The sequence below is a fragment of the Erpetoichthys calabaricus genome, chromosome 13, assembly GCF_900747795.2.
Source record: "Erpetoichthys calabaricus chromosome 13, fErpCal1.3, whole genome shotgun sequence".
NCBI classification, from domain to species: domain Eukaryota; kingdom Metazoa; phylum Chordata; class Cladistia; order Polypteriformes; family Polypteridae; genus Erpetoichthys; species Erpetoichthys calabaricus.
Genome location: NC_041406.2, coordinates 46,655,729 through 46,675,435, shown reverse-complemented (window position 1 = coordinate 46,675,435; position 19,707 = coordinate 46,655,729). Strand labels below are relative to the sequence as shown.

Genomic DNA, 19,707 nt, shown 5'->3' with positions numbered 1-19,707 from the left:
GAGACACTTTAACGTCCCGCAAGACAAAGCAGTGAGACAAAAAGAGAGCTGCCGTACAGGCTTTTAAATAATCGACGCACAATGCGACAAGCAGAACACGCAGCTCAGCAGCAGCAGCAGAAAGACATCAGCTGATCTGTCCGCATCCCCTTAGCGTGCGTTCAGGAAGAACTCCCCTTCACAACGTGAGCAGCAGAGATGCGAAGTTGCAGGCGCCTAGCGTGCCCCCAGGGGGTGGGGGGAGGGGTGTTTTGTGGGGGGAGGGGTGGGTTTGTGGTGGGCTTGGGGGTAAGTGAGCAAAGCGAGGACGGCTGCTGTACAGGCTTTGAAATGATTGACGTGCAGCGCAGGAAGCAGAACACGCACAGTGGCAGGAGGGGCAGTAAGCAAGCAGGTAATCCATCCGCATTTCCAAAGCGTGTGTTCAGCCACCCCCTTCACAATGCGAGCAGCAGAGACATGAAGTGGCTGGTGTATAGCATGCCCTGGGGTGTTGTGGAAGTGGTGGGCTTGCAAAGCAAGCAGAGGGCAGAGCCCCCTAGTATCTCTCTCTCTCTCTATATATATACAGTATATATATATATATATATATATATATATATATATATATATATATATATATATACAGTATACATACTGTGTATATATATATATATATATATATATAAATATATATATATATATATAAATACATACATACATACATACATACATATATATATATATATATATACACATACATACATACATATATATATATATATATATGTATGTATGTATGTATGTGTATATATAGATAGATAGATAGATAGATAGATAGATAGATAGATAGATAGATAGATAGATAGATAGATAGATAGATAGATAGATAGATAGATAGAAGTATGTATATATATATATATATATATGTGACCGTCATCATCAAGTCCTTCCATGAAAATCCTGAATACCATGAGAACTGATTGATGTCTTTTATGTTAGGTAGAATGCCTAGAGGGGGCTGAGCGGGCCCCTGCAGATTTTTTTTTTTTCTCCAGCCGTCTGGTGTTTTTTTTGTTTTTTCTGTCCTCCCTGACCATCGGACCTTACTTTTATTCTATGTTAATTAGTGTTCTCTTATTTTAATTCTTACTTTGTCTTTTTTCTCTTTCTTCATCTTGTAAAGCACTTTGAGCTACATTATTTGTATGAAAATGTGCTACACAAATAAATGTTGTTGTTGTTTTATATATATATATATATATATATATATATATATATATATATATATATATATATATATATATATATATTTATCAAGATATATTCTTATCTGTTTAAATATATGTCTAAATGATAATTTAACATACTAAAAGTCATGTCCAGTTAATTCACTGACCTCCTCTAACAATTTTCGGTCAATCGCCACTATAACACGTAAAGATTCAGATGTTTCTCTACCTGTCAGTAATAGTTTATCTCTAACTGTATTGCCAGAGGGAGTTTAAGCTTTGGAAGTAATCAGTTGCTAACAGAGGATGCAGGTCATTTATTGTAGATCAGTATGAACTCTTGCATAAGATAAGCAAGGTGCAGCACAAGCTGGGGTGGCTGCTTCTGACAGTCCACTGCAGATTATATTTGCAATAGAAATACATAAAGATTTTAATATAGCTTGATGCCACCAATTCACTTATAGTCAAGACAGCTCAATGCGTCATACATTTTATTCACTATATACAGATTTAGGATGGAGAGTGCCATCTCTCTACATGTACACAGTACATGTAAAATAAAAAATGTGACATACAAATTGTGGTCTACACACAAAACAGCATAAGGAAATATATTTTACTCTGAAATAGGGCATGACCATGCAAATTGATTAGTTGTACTGTGATTTTGTAAACATGTTTTTGTTCAACGTTTTTGAACTAATTTATTTCACTGTTGAGAAACTGAAAATAAACATCAGTAGAAAGAGATGACAACAGTAATTGAAATTAACTGTTTGACTATACACACCGCAATGGATTCACTTTGATTCACTTTAAACTACCATGGTCCTCTGAGCAACATCTGTTGGCTTGTTCTCAGAGGGCACACTTAATTCTTGAACTGCCAACTGTACTCCTGTTTTAGACAGTTGCTCCAGTACAATGTTATATTACTATTTTAAAAAAAACCTCAATTTTTGTAACAGTATTAAGAGGCATTACAGCCAATCCCTGCTGACACTAGACAGAAGTCCAGATGGGAAGTTAATCCACCAGAGAGCCGACTCATACATCCAACCACACTTACTCAAACCAGGTCCTTAAAATTGCCAATTAACCTAAACTGAGGATCTTTGGAATGTGGGAGGAAGCCCACTGGAAGAATGTGCAGATGTACATAGTTACAAGGCCAGGACTCAAACACAAATCCCTGGGTACTGTGAGACAGCCATGCTAACCATTGCAACACTGGGTTGCTCAACACTAACCATACTACACGTTCTGCTCAGTTTAAATTTATGTTGTCATTTCTAGTACAGTTAGTACAACTACAGAAAAAGCATTGAATAGAAAGTGAAAACCAGCAATGCAAATACACATAAATTACATAAGACTTTGCATATAATATTGTGCATAAGAAACCTTACAAATTATGCAATTAGGTAATTTTGATTTGTCATTTCATATGCAATAAAATTTCACACATAATAATAGGCTTTCTTTTTAAATATCTTACATAAACATCTCACTGTTACTTTTTCCATTGTATAACATAAAACTGCTTTTAGAAGAACAGTGTCAACAGTAACCAATGTTTTTAATGTTTACTGTAAGAATACACTTTTTTACTCTTACCTTTGCTGAGATGCACGGGCATGCTTTCAGATTTCATCAGCCTATGCTGTTGATGCTGTTGCTGCTGCTGTATACCCAGGGAAGGTTCAACCATTGATCGCACCAGTGTTTGATGTGGTGCTGCAGGACCATCACCGACACCAGGAGCTATACTACCTGGATTTGCCGAGATGGCTGGGGCAATGAGTTTCCGACCAAAATTCAGCAGACTGCTTGATACCTTATTGATGTTAAGTGGTGCTGCTTTTGCAGTTGCTCTAAAGACACAAATATATAAAAATACATTTTACATATTTTTGTCAAAGTATTAAGTCAGATATGTTATACAGTCATGTGAAAAGGTAAGTGTGTCCCATGAAAATTGTTGACTGATAAAACATATTTGAAAATACAAACATTTGATTTTCATGTAACCAGTGCCCACAGATAAAAGTGCCATACTTGAACAAATGACACATAACATTAACATGGTACATGCATTCTCATAATTTAAATGAACAAAAATAAAATTTGTTACATGGGAAAAGTAAGTACACCCCTACATTTATCACCTCTTCAAAACCATAAAATTAGAATCTGGTGTTCCAGATTAGGTGCCAATGATTAGACTTCTTAGGAGTACGCAGGTGGTACCTGTCTTACTTAAATCACACATATCGAGGGTCTGGCATTCATTTTTTGATATTGACATGTGTTGTGTCATCACACAAAGAGCTCTCTAAGGCCCTCAGAAAGAGCATTATGGACACCTATGTCAAGGAATTAAAAAGATTGCCAAAATAGTTGAAGATAATAATTTCACTGTAGGGAAAATCATGTACAAATGAAGCAGATTCAATGACTGCTAATTTGTCAAGGGATGGCTGGCCCAGCAAATTCTGGCCAAAAACTGACCATTTGATACTAAAACAACTCTCCATGGACCCCACACTTTTATTTCAGGATCAGCAGGTAACTCTTGAAACAGTTGGTGTCAAACTGCATGCTTCTACAATCAGAAAAAGACTGCACAAATTTGACCCACATGCAAGGTGTGCCAGGACCTTTCCAAAAAGAACATTAAAGTAAGACTGTAGTTTGCCATTGGATATCTAGGCAAAATCGAAGCCTTCTGGAACAATGTGCTTTGGACAGATGAATTAAAGATAGAGTTGTTTGGCCACAGTAAAAGTAGACATGTTTGGCAGAAACTGAAGACAGAACTTCAGGATAAGAACCTCATACCAACTGTGCAGTATCGTGGTGGAAATGTTATATGCTGGCATTGCTTTGCTGCCTCAGGACCTGGGCAGCTTGCAGCCATCAAGTCAACTATGAATTCTGCATCATATTGAAGTGTGCTTGAGGAGAACGTGAGGCCACCTGTCCAAAACTTGAAGTTGAACTAGGAATGGATCTTTCAACATGATAATGATCCAAAGAACACTAGCAAATCCACCAAGGAAGAAATGGTGGGTTAAGGACTGGCCCTGATTTGAATCCCACTGAAATGTCGTGGAAGGGGTTTTAAATGGGCAGTTCATGGAAGAAACCCCAAAAACACCTTACAACTGAAGAAATTTGCATGGAGGAGTTGCTAAAAAATATCACCTAGCTGAAGTCAGAGACTTTGGGGAATCAGTTAAGCAAAATGCCTAAGTGTTATCATTTCTGCTAAAGGGGCAATACCAGCTTCTGAGGCCAAGGGCATACTTACTTTTTCACCAGTACACCATTACATCTATTGATATTTTTGTTGAAGAAATGATTGAAAAGGCAACTTTTCTTTGTGATTTTATTCAAATATATCTCCTTTACCTGTTGCCCATATTTGCAGGAACATCTATTGCTTGCCGGTTCAAATATGTTGGAAAAGTTAACAATTTCCAAGTAGTGTGCTTATTTTTTCACATGACTGTAGATACTAAGTATATGCTTCATATGTTAAAACCTTTATATTAAATAATTATTGTGGGATATGGCCGGCATGTCATCCCAGCCAACACCCCCAGGCCGCCAGGAGGAGCCCTTCCTGCAGCATGGAGGTGCCCCGAATACCAGCAGGGAATACTGGACAATGTAGTTTTTATTCTCAGCCCTGTTGGATACCTTGGGGCCCGCTAGAGGATGCTGCAGGGAGGCACAGAGACTATTTGCCTTACGCCCAGGAAGTACGTCAGAGTCACGTGGACAAAGGGAACGATGTGCTTCCTGGGTGAAGAAAAGAAGGATTTTTATCTGACCCGGAAGTGTTCCAGGTCACATGGACAGAGAGGGTGAAACGCTTCCGGGTCAAGGATTATAAAAAGGACAGTGAAACACCAGAGCGTTGAGCTGAGCTGGGTGGAAGGGTGGCAATGCATCTGGGAGTGGAAGATTGATTGATTATTGATTTATTATTGTGTTATTTATGAGTACAATGGAGTGTACAGTGCTTGGTGCACATTATTATTATAAAATAAAGTCATACTGGACTTTTATCTGGTGTCTGACGTCTGGTCTGAGGGTTCAAGGGGTCGACAGTGCCTCTATCATTCACATTACAAATCAGTTTAAATAACTTCTGATGATATCATTATTTTAACTCACCCAAAGAACAACTAAATACTAATATTCATTCAATTTAAATTTAATGTCTAAAATATATGAACTTCTAAATTAGGTAAGTTATACACTAATATTTCTCTGCAGTATTAGGTACAATTTGATCTCTCATCTAAAGTCTGAGCCAAGGAAAGTTTTGTGAGAAAAATTTTATTCTTGAAATATACCAGACACTTTAAATCGACCTGTTGACAAAATAAATGGACAATTCAGTGTATTCTTGATAGCTGCTTAAATAAAAAATGATTTGGAATAAGTGTCACTATGACTAAAATGTGGCTTATCAAATATGGTTTGCAGCAACTGACTATTTCTGCTTTTCAAAAAGAAGGATATGAGTACTAGAAAAAAAGCACAAAATTAACAATTTATTTGATACTATATGCATTTTATCTATAGGGTGGCCTGTGTTCCTTTACTTCATGCTTGTATATTATAAAAATGTTACATATGCTCCAAAGCAAAGGCAAACAACCTACAATGTTAGTGTTAAATACAATTTATTGCTTCAGGTCAACTTCATTGATTATTGCTACTTGAATAATGATCACAACAACAATAACATTTATTTATATAGCACATTTTCATAAACGGGATGTAGCTCAAAGTGTTTTACAAGATGTCAAAGAAATAGTTATAAGAGTAATTAAAAATAAATCAATACAGGTAGTCCCCAGGTTACGGACATCCGACCTACGACATACGAACGGGGCCGGAGCTGCGACGCATGCGCCTCAGTAACTGCCGCTCCGTCATCTTCGGCCTGCGGACGCTGCAAGCGGTGGCTGGAGGTTGGTGATTTCGTTGCTTGCGCAGTGTAGTCTCCCTCAGGTGGCTCCCAGCGGCAAGCAATTTCACTGCCCACCCACCACATACGGCTGCCCCGTTCGTTCTAGGTACGCAGCTGGTAATGCTGCAAGCGGTGATCCGGTTGTGGCTGAACGGGGCAGGGGTGTAGCATTGTAGTGTGCCTCGGATGGCTGCGTGTTGAATGGAGGCGGTGGTGTTGCGTACGCTGCAGGCAGCATACTGTAGTGGAGATGGCTGTGAGGTGGGCTGGTGATGAACCGCCCCTCGCTGCCCCCATTCATTCTCAATAGCAAGCCTGCTTGTACTGTTACGTACATAGCAGGAAGTTGTCTCTTGTCAGTACCGGGTGGTCCAGATCTAATTCTGCAGATCCCGATCGTCTGGATGACTTTGATTTATGCAGGGACGATTCCAGTTCAGCGCGAATACGATTCTTCATGTCGTCAGTTTGCACACTTCTCGATGGTCTGGGATTTTTCGGGTGATTTTCTATGTAATAAACTGAATAAGTTATAGCGTAATGAAAATTGCATAATTAGATCTGGACCATCAGCGCGAAGACGATTCTTCATGTCGTCAGTTTGCACACTTCTCGATGGTCCGGGATTTTTCGGGTGATTTTCTATGTAATAAACTGAATAAGTTAAAGCGTAATGAAAATTGCATAATTAGATCTGGACCACCCTATACATCAGACGTGTTGACGACTGATGCCTTCCTGCTGTGATAGCGTGTACAGTGCTGAGCAGAAGAGCTCATCTTAACCTTTTGTCTTCACCCTTCAAGAATGTCTCTGAAACACAAATCTGATGCAAGTGCTGGTGATACAGTAAATAGCAGAAAAATCATCACCATTGAAAATAAAGTAGAGATAATAAAAAGGTCAGAAAGAGGTGAAACTCCATCATTCATTGGCAGAGCACTTGGTTACAGTCGGTCAACAATAGCATTTGTTAAAACAATGTACCTGTTCTGACTTACATACAAATTCAACTTAAGTACAAACTTACAGTCCCTATCTCGTACGTAACCCGGGGACTGCCTGTACTGGCTTATAGGATTCAGAAAATGTAACACATCAAGTTAAAAAAATCATCTACATTTCACATACTTCATTAATTTTTCATTTTCTTTACTATGTCACTATAAGCAAAAAAATTGTTCCAGTAGTACTGGAAGTAAAGAAGGACTAAGCTCTGGAAGGAACACCATTACAATGCAGGAACAACTACTGAAACCACAGCAGACCAGTCAGCTTAATGTGTGACTTCGGGATGTGCAGGGAAACTGGAGTGCTTGCAGAAAACCTGAACACTTTGCAAAGACAGACTAAACTGTGAATCAATTCCAGATCCCTGGAGTACTGACCAGTGTGCTTTATATGAATTGTATCTACATGTTATTGTCTGCACACACAGTTCTAAACATTAGCAACTTAAAACGCCTACCTCATAAAACTTCAGATTAGCTGGCCTCCAACTACACTTGACACCTTGATCAGTTACCTATCTATAACCTGGCTCTCCATCTGCAGTGAATTTTGCTGTATGTCAGAGAAAAAAAATATATTCTGTCACTTAGTGTATCAGTCTCACACACACACCAATACATAAATCTGAAAGGTGGAAGGAAACTGGCGTGACTGTGGTTAGCTTATAAGACCAGATCAAAAATGTGGAATTAACTGTGGTACTCTGCTGCTGCCTTTTTCATTTAGTGCACAGCCTCACTAAACACTTGTGAGTGATACTTGAAACAGCAGAACTGTGGTGCCACTGCAAACATCTTGGTTTCAAAAATGAAATACATGTTGAAAATCCACAAAAACGAAAATAAAATTTTTACTTTAACATAGCAAATAAATGGTGCTAAAGTTAAGTAAAGGGGAATGTGGCTTTATCCTAAGTTATATGTGTGTGTCGCTACAGTATATTACTTTGAAACAGACCGCATCCTGCACTACAGTAAACGAACACTTGGCAATAGTTAAGTGTTTTATTTCTTCTTTAGTCTTCTTTATCACATATTAATCACAAGTATAGGGAATCTGAACAAATAACCGTGCTTGTTTTAGGAAAACTTTAAACACATAGAAGAATATTTAGAGGCTTAAATGTATCCAATGAATAATCAAATGAACACAAATCACTGCTAATCTCTCATATGAATGATACAGTACTGGTGTCTCCTCCTCTTTTGTGCAATGCCTAAGTTGACATGGCATATCTGAGATGTTATTCCCAGCAGAGCACATTTTCGGATGTCTCTACCACTGGTGATGAGCCTTTACTTCTCCATTATAACAACCTACTACTCATTCACAGAGGGGGCTGTCTCTGTCTCTCTCTCCTTCTGTATCTCTATATGGGCTTGTCAGGAAACAGCACCTCATTTTCAGTTTTCAGTTTGATTTCAATTTGCATCGATTCTTTTTATCTTTCTTACAATATCTGGGTCCATTAGCACCCACAGCAAAGGCTTGCCATGCCGGTGCAGCATAATGTGACAGCTGTGTTGGGAGTCATAGCCACTGAGACCTTTCAGAAGTTCCAAGCTGTTGTGCTACAGGGCTGTTGATATGCGTTGCACATTTTCCACATATTTATGCATACAAAGTAGGCCATAATGACATGCATATGTGGCAGTTTGCACACTGCATACCAAAGCAGTCTTATTTGCATAGCACCTTTCAGCATACCGGTTGTGTGTATGTGTGTGTGTGTGTATGTGTGTTTATCATATGGACTGTTAGGTGAATGAAATCTAGGCAACTCCTTGTCCAGCATGTATGTCAAAACGAATGAGCCCTCTTAACTGGTCATGTAAGCTGCTACATTAAAAGCAGCAGCAAGTGATGAAGAATACCAAGAGAAGTTTGCAGAGACCCGAAACAGAGAGACACTTGTGTCTTGGAGACAGTGGCTAATGGAGCTGCAAGTGCCACTTCAAAACACCAAAGCAGTTTTCAAAACTAATACTTAACATCTATGCTTAAACCTGTAGTTTAGAGGACATATTTTAACCTAAGTGTGTTGATGGTACAGAAATGACAATATGAACATTTTAAATATACATATTTTTAAAGTTTATACATTTAATTAATTTATCGTTTGCATTTTTACTCAGTAATGTGCTTATTGGCTGGTAGTCAGAAAATAATACGATACTTGGAAGCATTAAAGTGAGGTCAGTCGACAGTTTCTTGTTAAAAATTCCCAATATGGATTTTGTCTAATTAAATTTTTGGAATGGAGTGGCACTAATATTGCCTTCATCATTCTAAATGCATTTCTGGCACACAAACGTATACATTTATTGTAAACATTTTTCTGATTATTACAGGCCTGTCTAAAATATGACTCTGGAGCAATAAATGTCTGAAAGGGCTTCATAACCTAACCTTACTGATTTTAAGGTGAAGATTAAAGGACTATTGCATGATCATTTTGTCAATATTTGTGCAAATAGTAGATACAGAATTAAATACTTTATGGTCAAAGCCATTAAGGAATGAATATGTGAACCCTTTAAACATTTTTCCATTTTAAGTAGAATATATTTGTGAAACTAACATCAAAGTTGTATGAAAAAGTCTGAATTGACGAATGTGCCCTAGGAATGGCTAGAAGTCCATCTAGGGTTGAGTCTTGACTTGTGTCCGATGCTATGATGATAGGCTCTGTCTCTGTGACCCTACGCATTACCATGTTGGAGGGACACTGCTTCCATATAAACACTTCAAAAAATTGAAAAACTACAAATGATCATTTAATCGATCAATCTAAAATCTATAGATAGCACCTTTCACAGTAAGCATTACTAAAGACTATTTTACTGATCAAAGCAATAATGAACCATACCACAAAGTGACAAATAAAGGAAGGCAGTGAGTATACATTTGACATAAGAAGGGTCACAACTGACAGGCCTTACCGAGTTTTGTTCATAAGGTCTGCTCCTCGTGTCTTGTAATAGTCCAAATTTTGATGGAACTGGTAGTTTACTGGTCGAGGGAAATTCTTCACAAAATGAAAAATAAGAGAAAGAAAATAGTGTTATATTGATGAAAGTTAAACAATTTAATGTGCACTGTTGTTTGGCTTATGGAGGGTAGAAAAGTGACTTTTAACACCTGAGCCTGAATGGGTGTTAAGTTAATAACACCATAAATACAGAAAAAAATCCGTTACAAAATGACAATAAAAATACATTGTTTACCACTAGATGGCAGGCTACACATAGCAAATCTGCAAGCCTTGAAGTATTGTTCAGGGTATAAACAATAATGGATCTGGTGTTAGTCCCTTAAGATCTGTCTACTTTTCAGTTTTATTAGCAGCCAGTAGTTTTTGGCTGCAGGCCCAACTTTGGCAGGATGGTTCAGTCCATCCTGATTACAAAAGCATTTCTTGCTTTTAATCAATCCTTTTGCCTGCCTTCTCTTGCATTCCCATATTCTTGCTCTTTAATTGTAACAGACTCAGTGGACAGTTTATTTTACTGTTTATAACCGTGTCTAAATAAAAAAAAAAGAAAAACAACACATTGTTCCACCACCTCCCACTGTCACATTAATAAGTAACATTTTACAGAAGATGCCACAACATTTACACACTGAACCTGATTCCTACTAAAGCCAGTCATTTTCCAACAAACACAACCTTTTCTTTGTCATTACATATTACTTAGAGGTCTTAAGCTTAACTACCAACTCTATTTTTATTTTTCTAAAAATAATGAAAATCAATAAAGCAATTGTTTAAGAGTCTGGGCCTAACCTGGCAGCATTGGGTACAAAGCAAAAAACAAATATGAGCTCTTATTTGGGAATAAATCTGATTCACTTCTCAATATTTCAGAATATCTTTGGACCAGAAACTGAAGTCAGAGAATGAGACTCTTCTAATCAGTTTGGATGGGAATTGACAGAAACCCCTTTATAGTCACAACAATACAATATTTTGAATTTTTATGTTTTTAAATGTATGACGTATTGTTATTTGATTCTACAATATATTGTAATTTATTTCCAAGTTAATGTAACATAAGCTAAAATTGAAATCATATTCAAATAGGCAAAAATGTCCAACTATTTTGCTTAATCTGGAAAACCCTTGATTAAATCTGTACCACTTAATTTTTATAAAAGTGGAAATGGATTTCAAGTACCTCCTTATTCTTCACATTATTTAAGGCTGTACATATTTCATTACAATACATGGCATACACACATTGGTACATAATCTGACATTTTTCACTGGGTGAGACCTTGTGGGGAAATATGTCCTTGTATTTGTAGTTGGATTATCCACCAATAATTCTTATTATTATTGCTTATTATTTGTCTGACACCCTAAACAAAGGTAATTTACAACATTTGAGATACAATTGGTTACATTTCTTTATTTTTTTCCAGTTGTAGCACAGGCAGATGAAGTGACCTGAATGTGATTACATAGTGTCAGTAGCAGGATTTGAACCCCCCAAGCTCAGAGTTTGTAGCCCAAAGCCTTAACCACTACACTAAACTGCCTGCTTAATTGACATTAGTTATATTTAAAATATTGTTTGACCACATGGTATACATATATGTGTTCCTTTAAAATTCTTGAGGACACATATGTAGGTCGTTACATAGTTATTTATACAAAGACTATTAATTTGCTACTTTCTCAATAATTTAACACATTTTATACACAAACAGAATGTATCGAAAACTACTCAAATTATAATACCTTTGTTGCCGTTTATGCAGAGATGAACTTCAGGACAGGAGCAAATAAATATTTTAGTAAAGGTCTCTTGATTTTTCATTTTCTTGTTGATTGTATTGTGAATTCTGAATTCAGTATGAATAAGCTTTGAAGAGCTCCAGTCAGCTGGAGTCGAGGAGGCATTCCTAGGTTTAAAAAAATGTTCCAAGGACAAAACCCAGTACTCAACCAATCCATCCTACCCAGGCTTTTGATAAGACAATGTCTTAAAACTGGACCCAAAATGGACACTCAGCATAAATGTGGACAGAGCATTTGATTAAGAAAACCCTTCAAAAAAGTTTTAATATTTGTGGTATCATCTAGAATGTAAAAGGTAATGTACTTCGAAACATTGCCTTTATGAACCACAGATTTCCATATCTACCTAATGCAAAAAATGAATAAAAACTGTAACAGTGTATATATGATATATAATTAACAAAAATATTATAGATCTCAAAAATATCGACCCCCCCTTTAATAAACATTAGGAGAACATGTAAAATACACACAATGGCTTCTGGCAGGGAATCAAACAAGTTCAAAGCAACTGGCTGCACCTGCTGTTTCAGACCAAGTGACACTAAATGATGCAGAATATATCTATGAATCCATTTTTCTGTACCTGCTTCATGCATTTCATAATCCCATGGGCTGGAGCCTATGCTGGCAATGTAGGGAGAAAGGCAGGAACTAAACTTGGATGGGTGCCTAATAATATACTAAATGCTATTCCTTATTAGTATTACATCTGTTAGTTAATATGGGCAGATAAAAGAATGCACAGAGAATAATAACTTATTTACACACAATTACATTACTGCTATAGCTCTAACCTATGGTGTTAATGTTTATCTGTTCCTACTACTCCCAAAGAGTATAACATTTTAAATGATCTAACCAAGACATAGCTAGATACAAATAAAATGACCATTACTATTATATGTAGTAAATATGTAGACCAAATGGAACCATGAAGGTCTTGGGCAGGTGAGAATAATAGGTAACTAACAGATTTCATTTTTTTAAATTTTTATTGTGTTAATAGGCTGGCTAGCAAAGCTAACGTGTGCCTGTGTGGGCACATACATGCGCACAGTAACAGACTCATTCAGAGAAAAGTCTTGAATTACAGCTCAGTAGCTGCAGGTGTTCTGAGAATCAGCTGGGTCAGATGCAGGTTACAAATATGGAGGAACAGGAGGACTGCACATATAGAGTTGTTTTTAAAGGATTTTTGTACTCTATTACTGCAACAGTCTATGTGTGCTGGGCTCTATTCATATTAGTAATGTTGACATCTAGTGATTTAAGTTGCAACATAATACCCCCAGCTCTAGTCTTCAACTAGACAGTCTCTGCCAATATTTTCCTCCAATGTATTATGGAAGTTAATTAAATTCAGACCAGTTCAATTTTTCATAGCACTGCCTCAAAGCATTAAATATACAATAAATAATAAAATATATAATAATATAAAGCGTCAACATAATCACAGTAGGAAAAGTATGTCTAGCATCCACTTCTGTACCTGTGCAGATTTAGTATACATTCTTCATGTGATATGTTTTAAAATAGCCACCAATGCACATAGGTGCTATTTGAGCAAACGTCGAAAGATTTTGTTGTAATATTTTTTCTGTTGCTTGCATGTGACAAGGTAGAATACCAGTGCCTGACTAGGTGATCGACACCTTCAAACATTTTATTGTAGCCTATCACAGAACAAGGCATAGTGACTTCCATATTATTCTTGACACGGATATGTGGCAGTTTCTGCGTAGGAGGTAGACATCTTTCTTGTATCATATTTCCTTTTTTCCATGCAGCTACTGCACTACCCTACAGCTTGACATGCTTGCATGGCTGGTATCACCAAGCATACCAGGGTGGTTTGGTCATACAGTGCTCTATGCAACTGTTTTACTTTGCAGTAATATCTCAGACAGTTCAGGTAAGGTATATAAACTATCTGTCTTTAAACAGTAACCTTGGTCAAGCAAAGGGTCGGCCTGTAATAACACAGATGATGTAGCAGCACTGTATCAAGTGCACTTGGTCTCTCTATCAGTATAAAGTATGAAGTTCCAGATGTATGTAGAGCTTGCTTCACATAGGATGTATACCTTGATACTGAATCGTGTACATTTGGATATAATGTACTGTATCTATAACAGAGTTTCCTTCTAAACCATGAGACTTTCATCAATACTTATGTCATGACTGGGAACATACACATTCTGCATAATTTTGAAGATCGCCTGATACACAGACCATACTTTGTACAGTTTCAGTGCTGGGTGATTGACTTTATACCATAGACATAATTATGAGTGAAATGTAGGTATTTCATAATCAGTAAAAAAAACAACATTCACTCATGACTTTACCGAAAATGGGTGTCTGCAAAAATTGATTTGTGGATAAGTACCATCTCTTGACTGATTTACCCACTATTCCTTGCAGTATCAGTAGACTGAAAAACATCCACATGTGGTTTACTGTGATTGTTTTGATGCTGCTCAGCATAGCAGTTCATTCAACAACTATTTTCTCTTCCAGACTATCGCCGAAAAATCGCAAGTAATCTAGACAATCATGATCAACAGTCATTTTCAAAATGGGGTTATGTATAAATCAGAAATGAGGAGGTACAGGATAGTTAGCACCAAACAGAAACTTGTAGATCGGAATGTGCCGAACAGGCATCAGTTTCATTGCACATGTCAAGAGCTGATGAAAAATTCTCAACTTCATCACTATCACTCAGTTCAAGCAATCGATCAATTTCAGTCTGATCAGAAAAACTGACTTTAAGGCTTCTCATTTGTCATTGTGCTTTTGGTTGAACACTTCATCTCTCTCAAGAATACTAATGAGTTACAATACACTGGCAGAAAGCAAAGAAAACTTCACTGACTTTTTTTTGCAGCAGAACACTGTCCTGAGAGTTTTTGAGCTTAATAATATAAAGCAGATTATTACACATCGCCCCAAGTGTGACTCAGAAATAACCATTTTCACATAGAATTCCGAACCCCAGTCACACTTAGGGTTAATGCCATGGAGGCTAATTAAAACAGATACAAATACAAAAATAAATACACAACCATAAAAAAATTTTAAAAATAAAATATATAACAAAAATCAATTAAAAATACCATGTTCAACAGATTTGTTTTTAAATTTTTTTGATGATTTCCATTACTGTTGAAAAAAAGACAGGAAAGAAGAAGAGAGTGGTATTCACCCCTTCTGCAAAAATTGGTTTCCACCTCCACAGTGGAATCACTCCACTCTTCCAGACTGAACCTTCAAATCATGAACATCTTTTCCACTTATTCTCTCTGTCCTGGTAAATAGTTTAGGTCAATGAAGAAAAAGACCATGAGATTTCATAAGGCTATTTTCCCACAAGCTGAGAGTTGCATGAATGTAACATCCTAACTTTATGTGTCACCTACAATCAATTAAGAAATATCTCGAACTGTATGGTAAATTGGTTGCTTGGGGGCTGCTGGGGATTAATGATTGTTGTTGTCCTTATGTTGCAAAGTTGTACTGATGTTTGATTTGAATTAACTCAACCAAATCATATTCCATGTAACTGATGTTGTTACACAATGAAATATGATAACAGTAATAAAATGTTAACAAAAATGTTAATATAAAGAAGAAATTACGGCTAGGATATCAGTACATTGAGTGCACAAGAACAGACAAACAGGCTGACGGAATAATAAAAAAATTAAAAGTAACAGTGTGTACTTTGGAAAGCAACAAAGAAGACACAGACCATCAATTTGGATCTAAATTAAGGGACTGGAATTGAATTTAAGGATTAAGGTGACAAACACAGAGCATTTTAGATAGCGAGTCCACCAGGTCATAAAACAGTTTTCACTAAGATCAGTGCTTCAGGGCTTAAGGTTACAAGGCTATCACAACACAACTGCTGCACGGGCTTATCCAGGAAAAGGACAGCTATTTGTTGTTCATCTAATGGAAGATGTAGAGGTTTCAAAAATTGTAGACATGGGGAGAAGAGCAACTAGTTCATGAGAGGACAGCTTTTGGACAACTAAATTGAAAGTGAAAGTTAATCTTCAGTATGCAACGACACATACTTTATCTTCATAGAAAATTCAAAATCATTATTCATCTGTTTGACAATTTCTTGTACCATTTTTTTACCACTCATTTAATTTTTCTTTAAATGAGAATCCAAATATGTATTTACCAATTAGTGTTAATAAGTCACATATTTACACACAATAAACATCTATTGTACACATTTCTGGTTGAATTTCACTTTGTTAATCAAGACAGCAGATGTATTGACTTTCACTATGGGATAGTCTGTTTTTCATTTTATGGTCTATTATTCTTTCTGCCTTTTTATGTTTGATGATACAACAGAAAGAAAATGTATTTTGATTAGCAATATCAAATAATTAAAAACATTAACTTATTAAATGTATGGTTGGCTGTAATTAATTGCTTTTATTGTGATAAAATCAAGGGTTTTATACAAAAATATATTTTTAACAGTAATGTAAAACACAAATAATGACAAGGAGGCATTTTCAGTGCACACTGTAAAACACAGACACACCGAGAGAGCTCACTCTGTTTATATTTCTATTCCATTCCATTCACATGGAAGTTGCATAGTCATAGTTAATCGGTATCTACATACATGATGTGGTGCCAAAGGCAGAAAACATGTATAGAGTATCTTTTGAAGAAGCAGCCTGTGAGAGATGGGGCCAAGATTGGCTTCTAAAACAAGCCCTGACAATAGGGACATCCTCAGTATCAGGCGTAATGGAGCTACAGCTGGGGGCAATAGTTGTGTAACTTATTCTTAGTTGTCTATAACATGGAGCCTAGGTGCTGCTGATTAATAAATAAAGGTCTCAAGTGAGACCTAGCTGTGCACCAAAAGGTGGATTTCCACTACTGCGTCACTGTTGTCCAATAGCAAGTAAAAACAGTATACACACAGTTCAAGGTACCTGGTCAGTTAATGAGATCATACAATCTTACTCTAAGAAATATAAATCTTTCTTGACAGCAAAGGCAAAGGTGAGTCACAATCAAAAAAACCCAGAATGGATACTCAATGGCCCTTTTGAATGACATTATGACTTCATTTGAACATTCTGAATCTCTGCCTCCAAGGAAGAGAGAAACACCCGAGTAACACATGCTGCCTTTTTTTTTTTAATGTCCATGATTATGGCAGATATCTCATGAAAATCAGAAATCCAGTATCTTAGATTATTAGAATATCTAATTTCGAGTTTGAGTAAATTGCTATCAGAAATCCAGTATCTTAGATTATTAGAATATCTAATTTCGAGTTTGAGTAAATTGCTATCCAAACAGTATAAATACAGTGTATCTCTCAGTCTAGGTCAGTACACGCAACCACACTCATGGGGAAGACTGCTGACTTGACAGTTGTCCAGAAGGCAATCATTGATTGATCATATCCACAAGGAGGGAAAGCTACAGAAGATTATTGCTGAAAAGGCTGGATGTACACAGAGTGCTGTACTGAAGCATATCAGTGGAAAGTCGACTGGAAGGGAAAGGTATGGCAGGAAAAGGTGCACAAGCAAAAGGGATGACTGTAGCCTTGACAGGATTGCTAAGAAATGTCAAGAACTTGGGAAAGCTTCACACGGAGTGTACTGAAGCTGGTGTCAGTGCATCAAGAGCCACCACTCACAGACGTCTTCAGGAAAGGGGCTGCAACTATTACAATCCTAATATCAAGCCACTACTGAACCACAGACAATGTCAGAAGTGTGTTACCTGGACTAAGGGAAAAAAAAGAACTGGACTGTTGCTCAGTGGTCCACAGTCCTCTTTTCACACAAAAGTAAATTTTGCATTTCATTTGGAAATCAAGTTCCTATAGTCGGGAGGAAGAGTGGAGAGGCACAGAATCCAAGGTGTTTGAAGTCCATTGTGATGTATCTGCAGTCTGTGATGATTTGGACCACCATGTAATCTGCTGGTTTTGGTCCACTGTGTTTAATCAAGTTCAAAGTCAATACAGCCATCTACCAGACGATTTTAGAGCACTTCATGCTTCTATCTGCTGACAAGCTTTATGGAGATGCTAATTTCCTTTTCCAGCAGACCTTGGCACCTGCCTACAGCGCCAAAACTACTACCGAATGGTTTGCTTCCCCTGATATTACTATACTTGATTAGCCAGCCAACTCACCTGACCTGAACCCCATAGAGAACCTGTGGGGTATTGTCAAGAGGAAAATGAGACACACCCAAACCAAAAATACAGGCAAGCTGAGGGCCGCTTATCAATGCAACCTGGGTTTCAATAATACCTCAGCAGTGCCACAAGCTGATCGCCTCCATGCCATGCCACATTAATGCAATAATTCATGGTAAAGAAGTCCTAACCAAGTAGTGACTGTATAAATGAACATACTTTTCAGAGGTTGGACATTTCTGTAATGTGAATCCATTTTTGATTGATCATAGATAATACTCTAATAATCTGCGATGCTGGATTTCTGATTTTCATAAGCTATCTGTCATAATTATCAACATTAAAACAAAAAACCTTGAAATATTTCACTTTATGTGAAATGAATTTAGCATATATGAAAGTTGAACTTTTTTAAATAAATTACAAAAACAACTAACCTTTTTCACGATTTTCTTATTTTTTGAGATGCACCTGTATATCTCTTTGGATAAGGGTCTCAAATAAACATTTCCTGTGTTCCCATTAAATGCTCTGCAAAATTTATTGTGTTATCTTCAGTTTTTCAGTACATTTTATTATGGTTGCATCAACTTGTAAGAGGCAGTCTTATTGTAGACTGCTTAATAAAGCAGACATCAACTTTCTGTATGACCTTGCCAATTCATGCTTTGATTTATATAGGAGGAGATTACTACATAGTGCTACAAATCTGTTAAAATATTTCTCTCCATTGGCCTCTTACTTTACAAGATAATAGATACATAACTGGATATAAAGATTTCGAGGAAAAAAAACTGCTGTCAGATAACTGCATATCTGTTTCCATTTTGTCCCCTCTTCTACCATTACATCTGCCTTCTTCTGTGCCCAATGCTTTATACACTCCACATCGAGCGGACAAAGTCACTTCACAAGCAGAAGCTGAGGTCTGAAGCCAAAAAAGCAAGATTAAAGGCACAAAAGGAAAAAGACCAATATGAGAGTCTGAAAGGTAACAAACATGTTAGGTAGGCAGAGAGTCCTAAGTTAAGTCAGGAATATCAGCAAGGAATGCTATCAGAATCATTAATTTGGGGAATAAATACAAACTCAAGAGGAGAGAAAACTGTGAAATGAATGAAATTTAGAATAATCAAATCTTGATATAAATAACTCTTTGTTTTCTACATTTGTAAACAAATGAAAGGCCACTGCAGAGTGTAGAGCTAATCGTAACTTTGAACCATCATACTTTGTTAAACAGTTGCTGTTATTAATGTGAATATTTTTACATATTCATAAAACATTTGTAATGGAATTAAAATGTTATCTAAACATCTTGACACATTCAAGTATACAGTTAGGTCCATAAATATTTGGACAGAGACAACTCTTTTCTAATTTTGGTTCTGTACATTACCACAATGAATTTTAAATGAAACAACTCAGATGCAGTTGAAGTGCCGACTTTCAGCTTTAATTCAGTGGGGTGAAGAAAATG

General features: G+C 36.8%; 1 protein-coding gene across 5 annotated transcripts in view; it reads right to left on the bottom strand.

The window, feature by feature from the left end:
• tbc1d5 (TBC1 domain family, member 5) overlaps positions 1-19,707 on the bottom strand; it is a 637,433-nt gene that overhangs the window by 67,350 nt on the left and 550,376 nt on the right. For all 5 annotated transcript variants that reach the window (XM_028818192.2, XM_028818195.2, XM_051935905.1 and 2 more), the window contains 2 exons: positions 10,158-10,243; positions 2,832-3,088 (listed from right to left, as the gene is read on the bottom strand). In XM_028818192.2, coding sequence (XP_028674025.1) covers positions 2,832-3,088; positions 10,158-10,243 — 343 coding nt within the window. The remainder of the gene's footprint in view (positions 1-2,831; positions 3,089-10,157; positions 10,244-19,707) is intronic.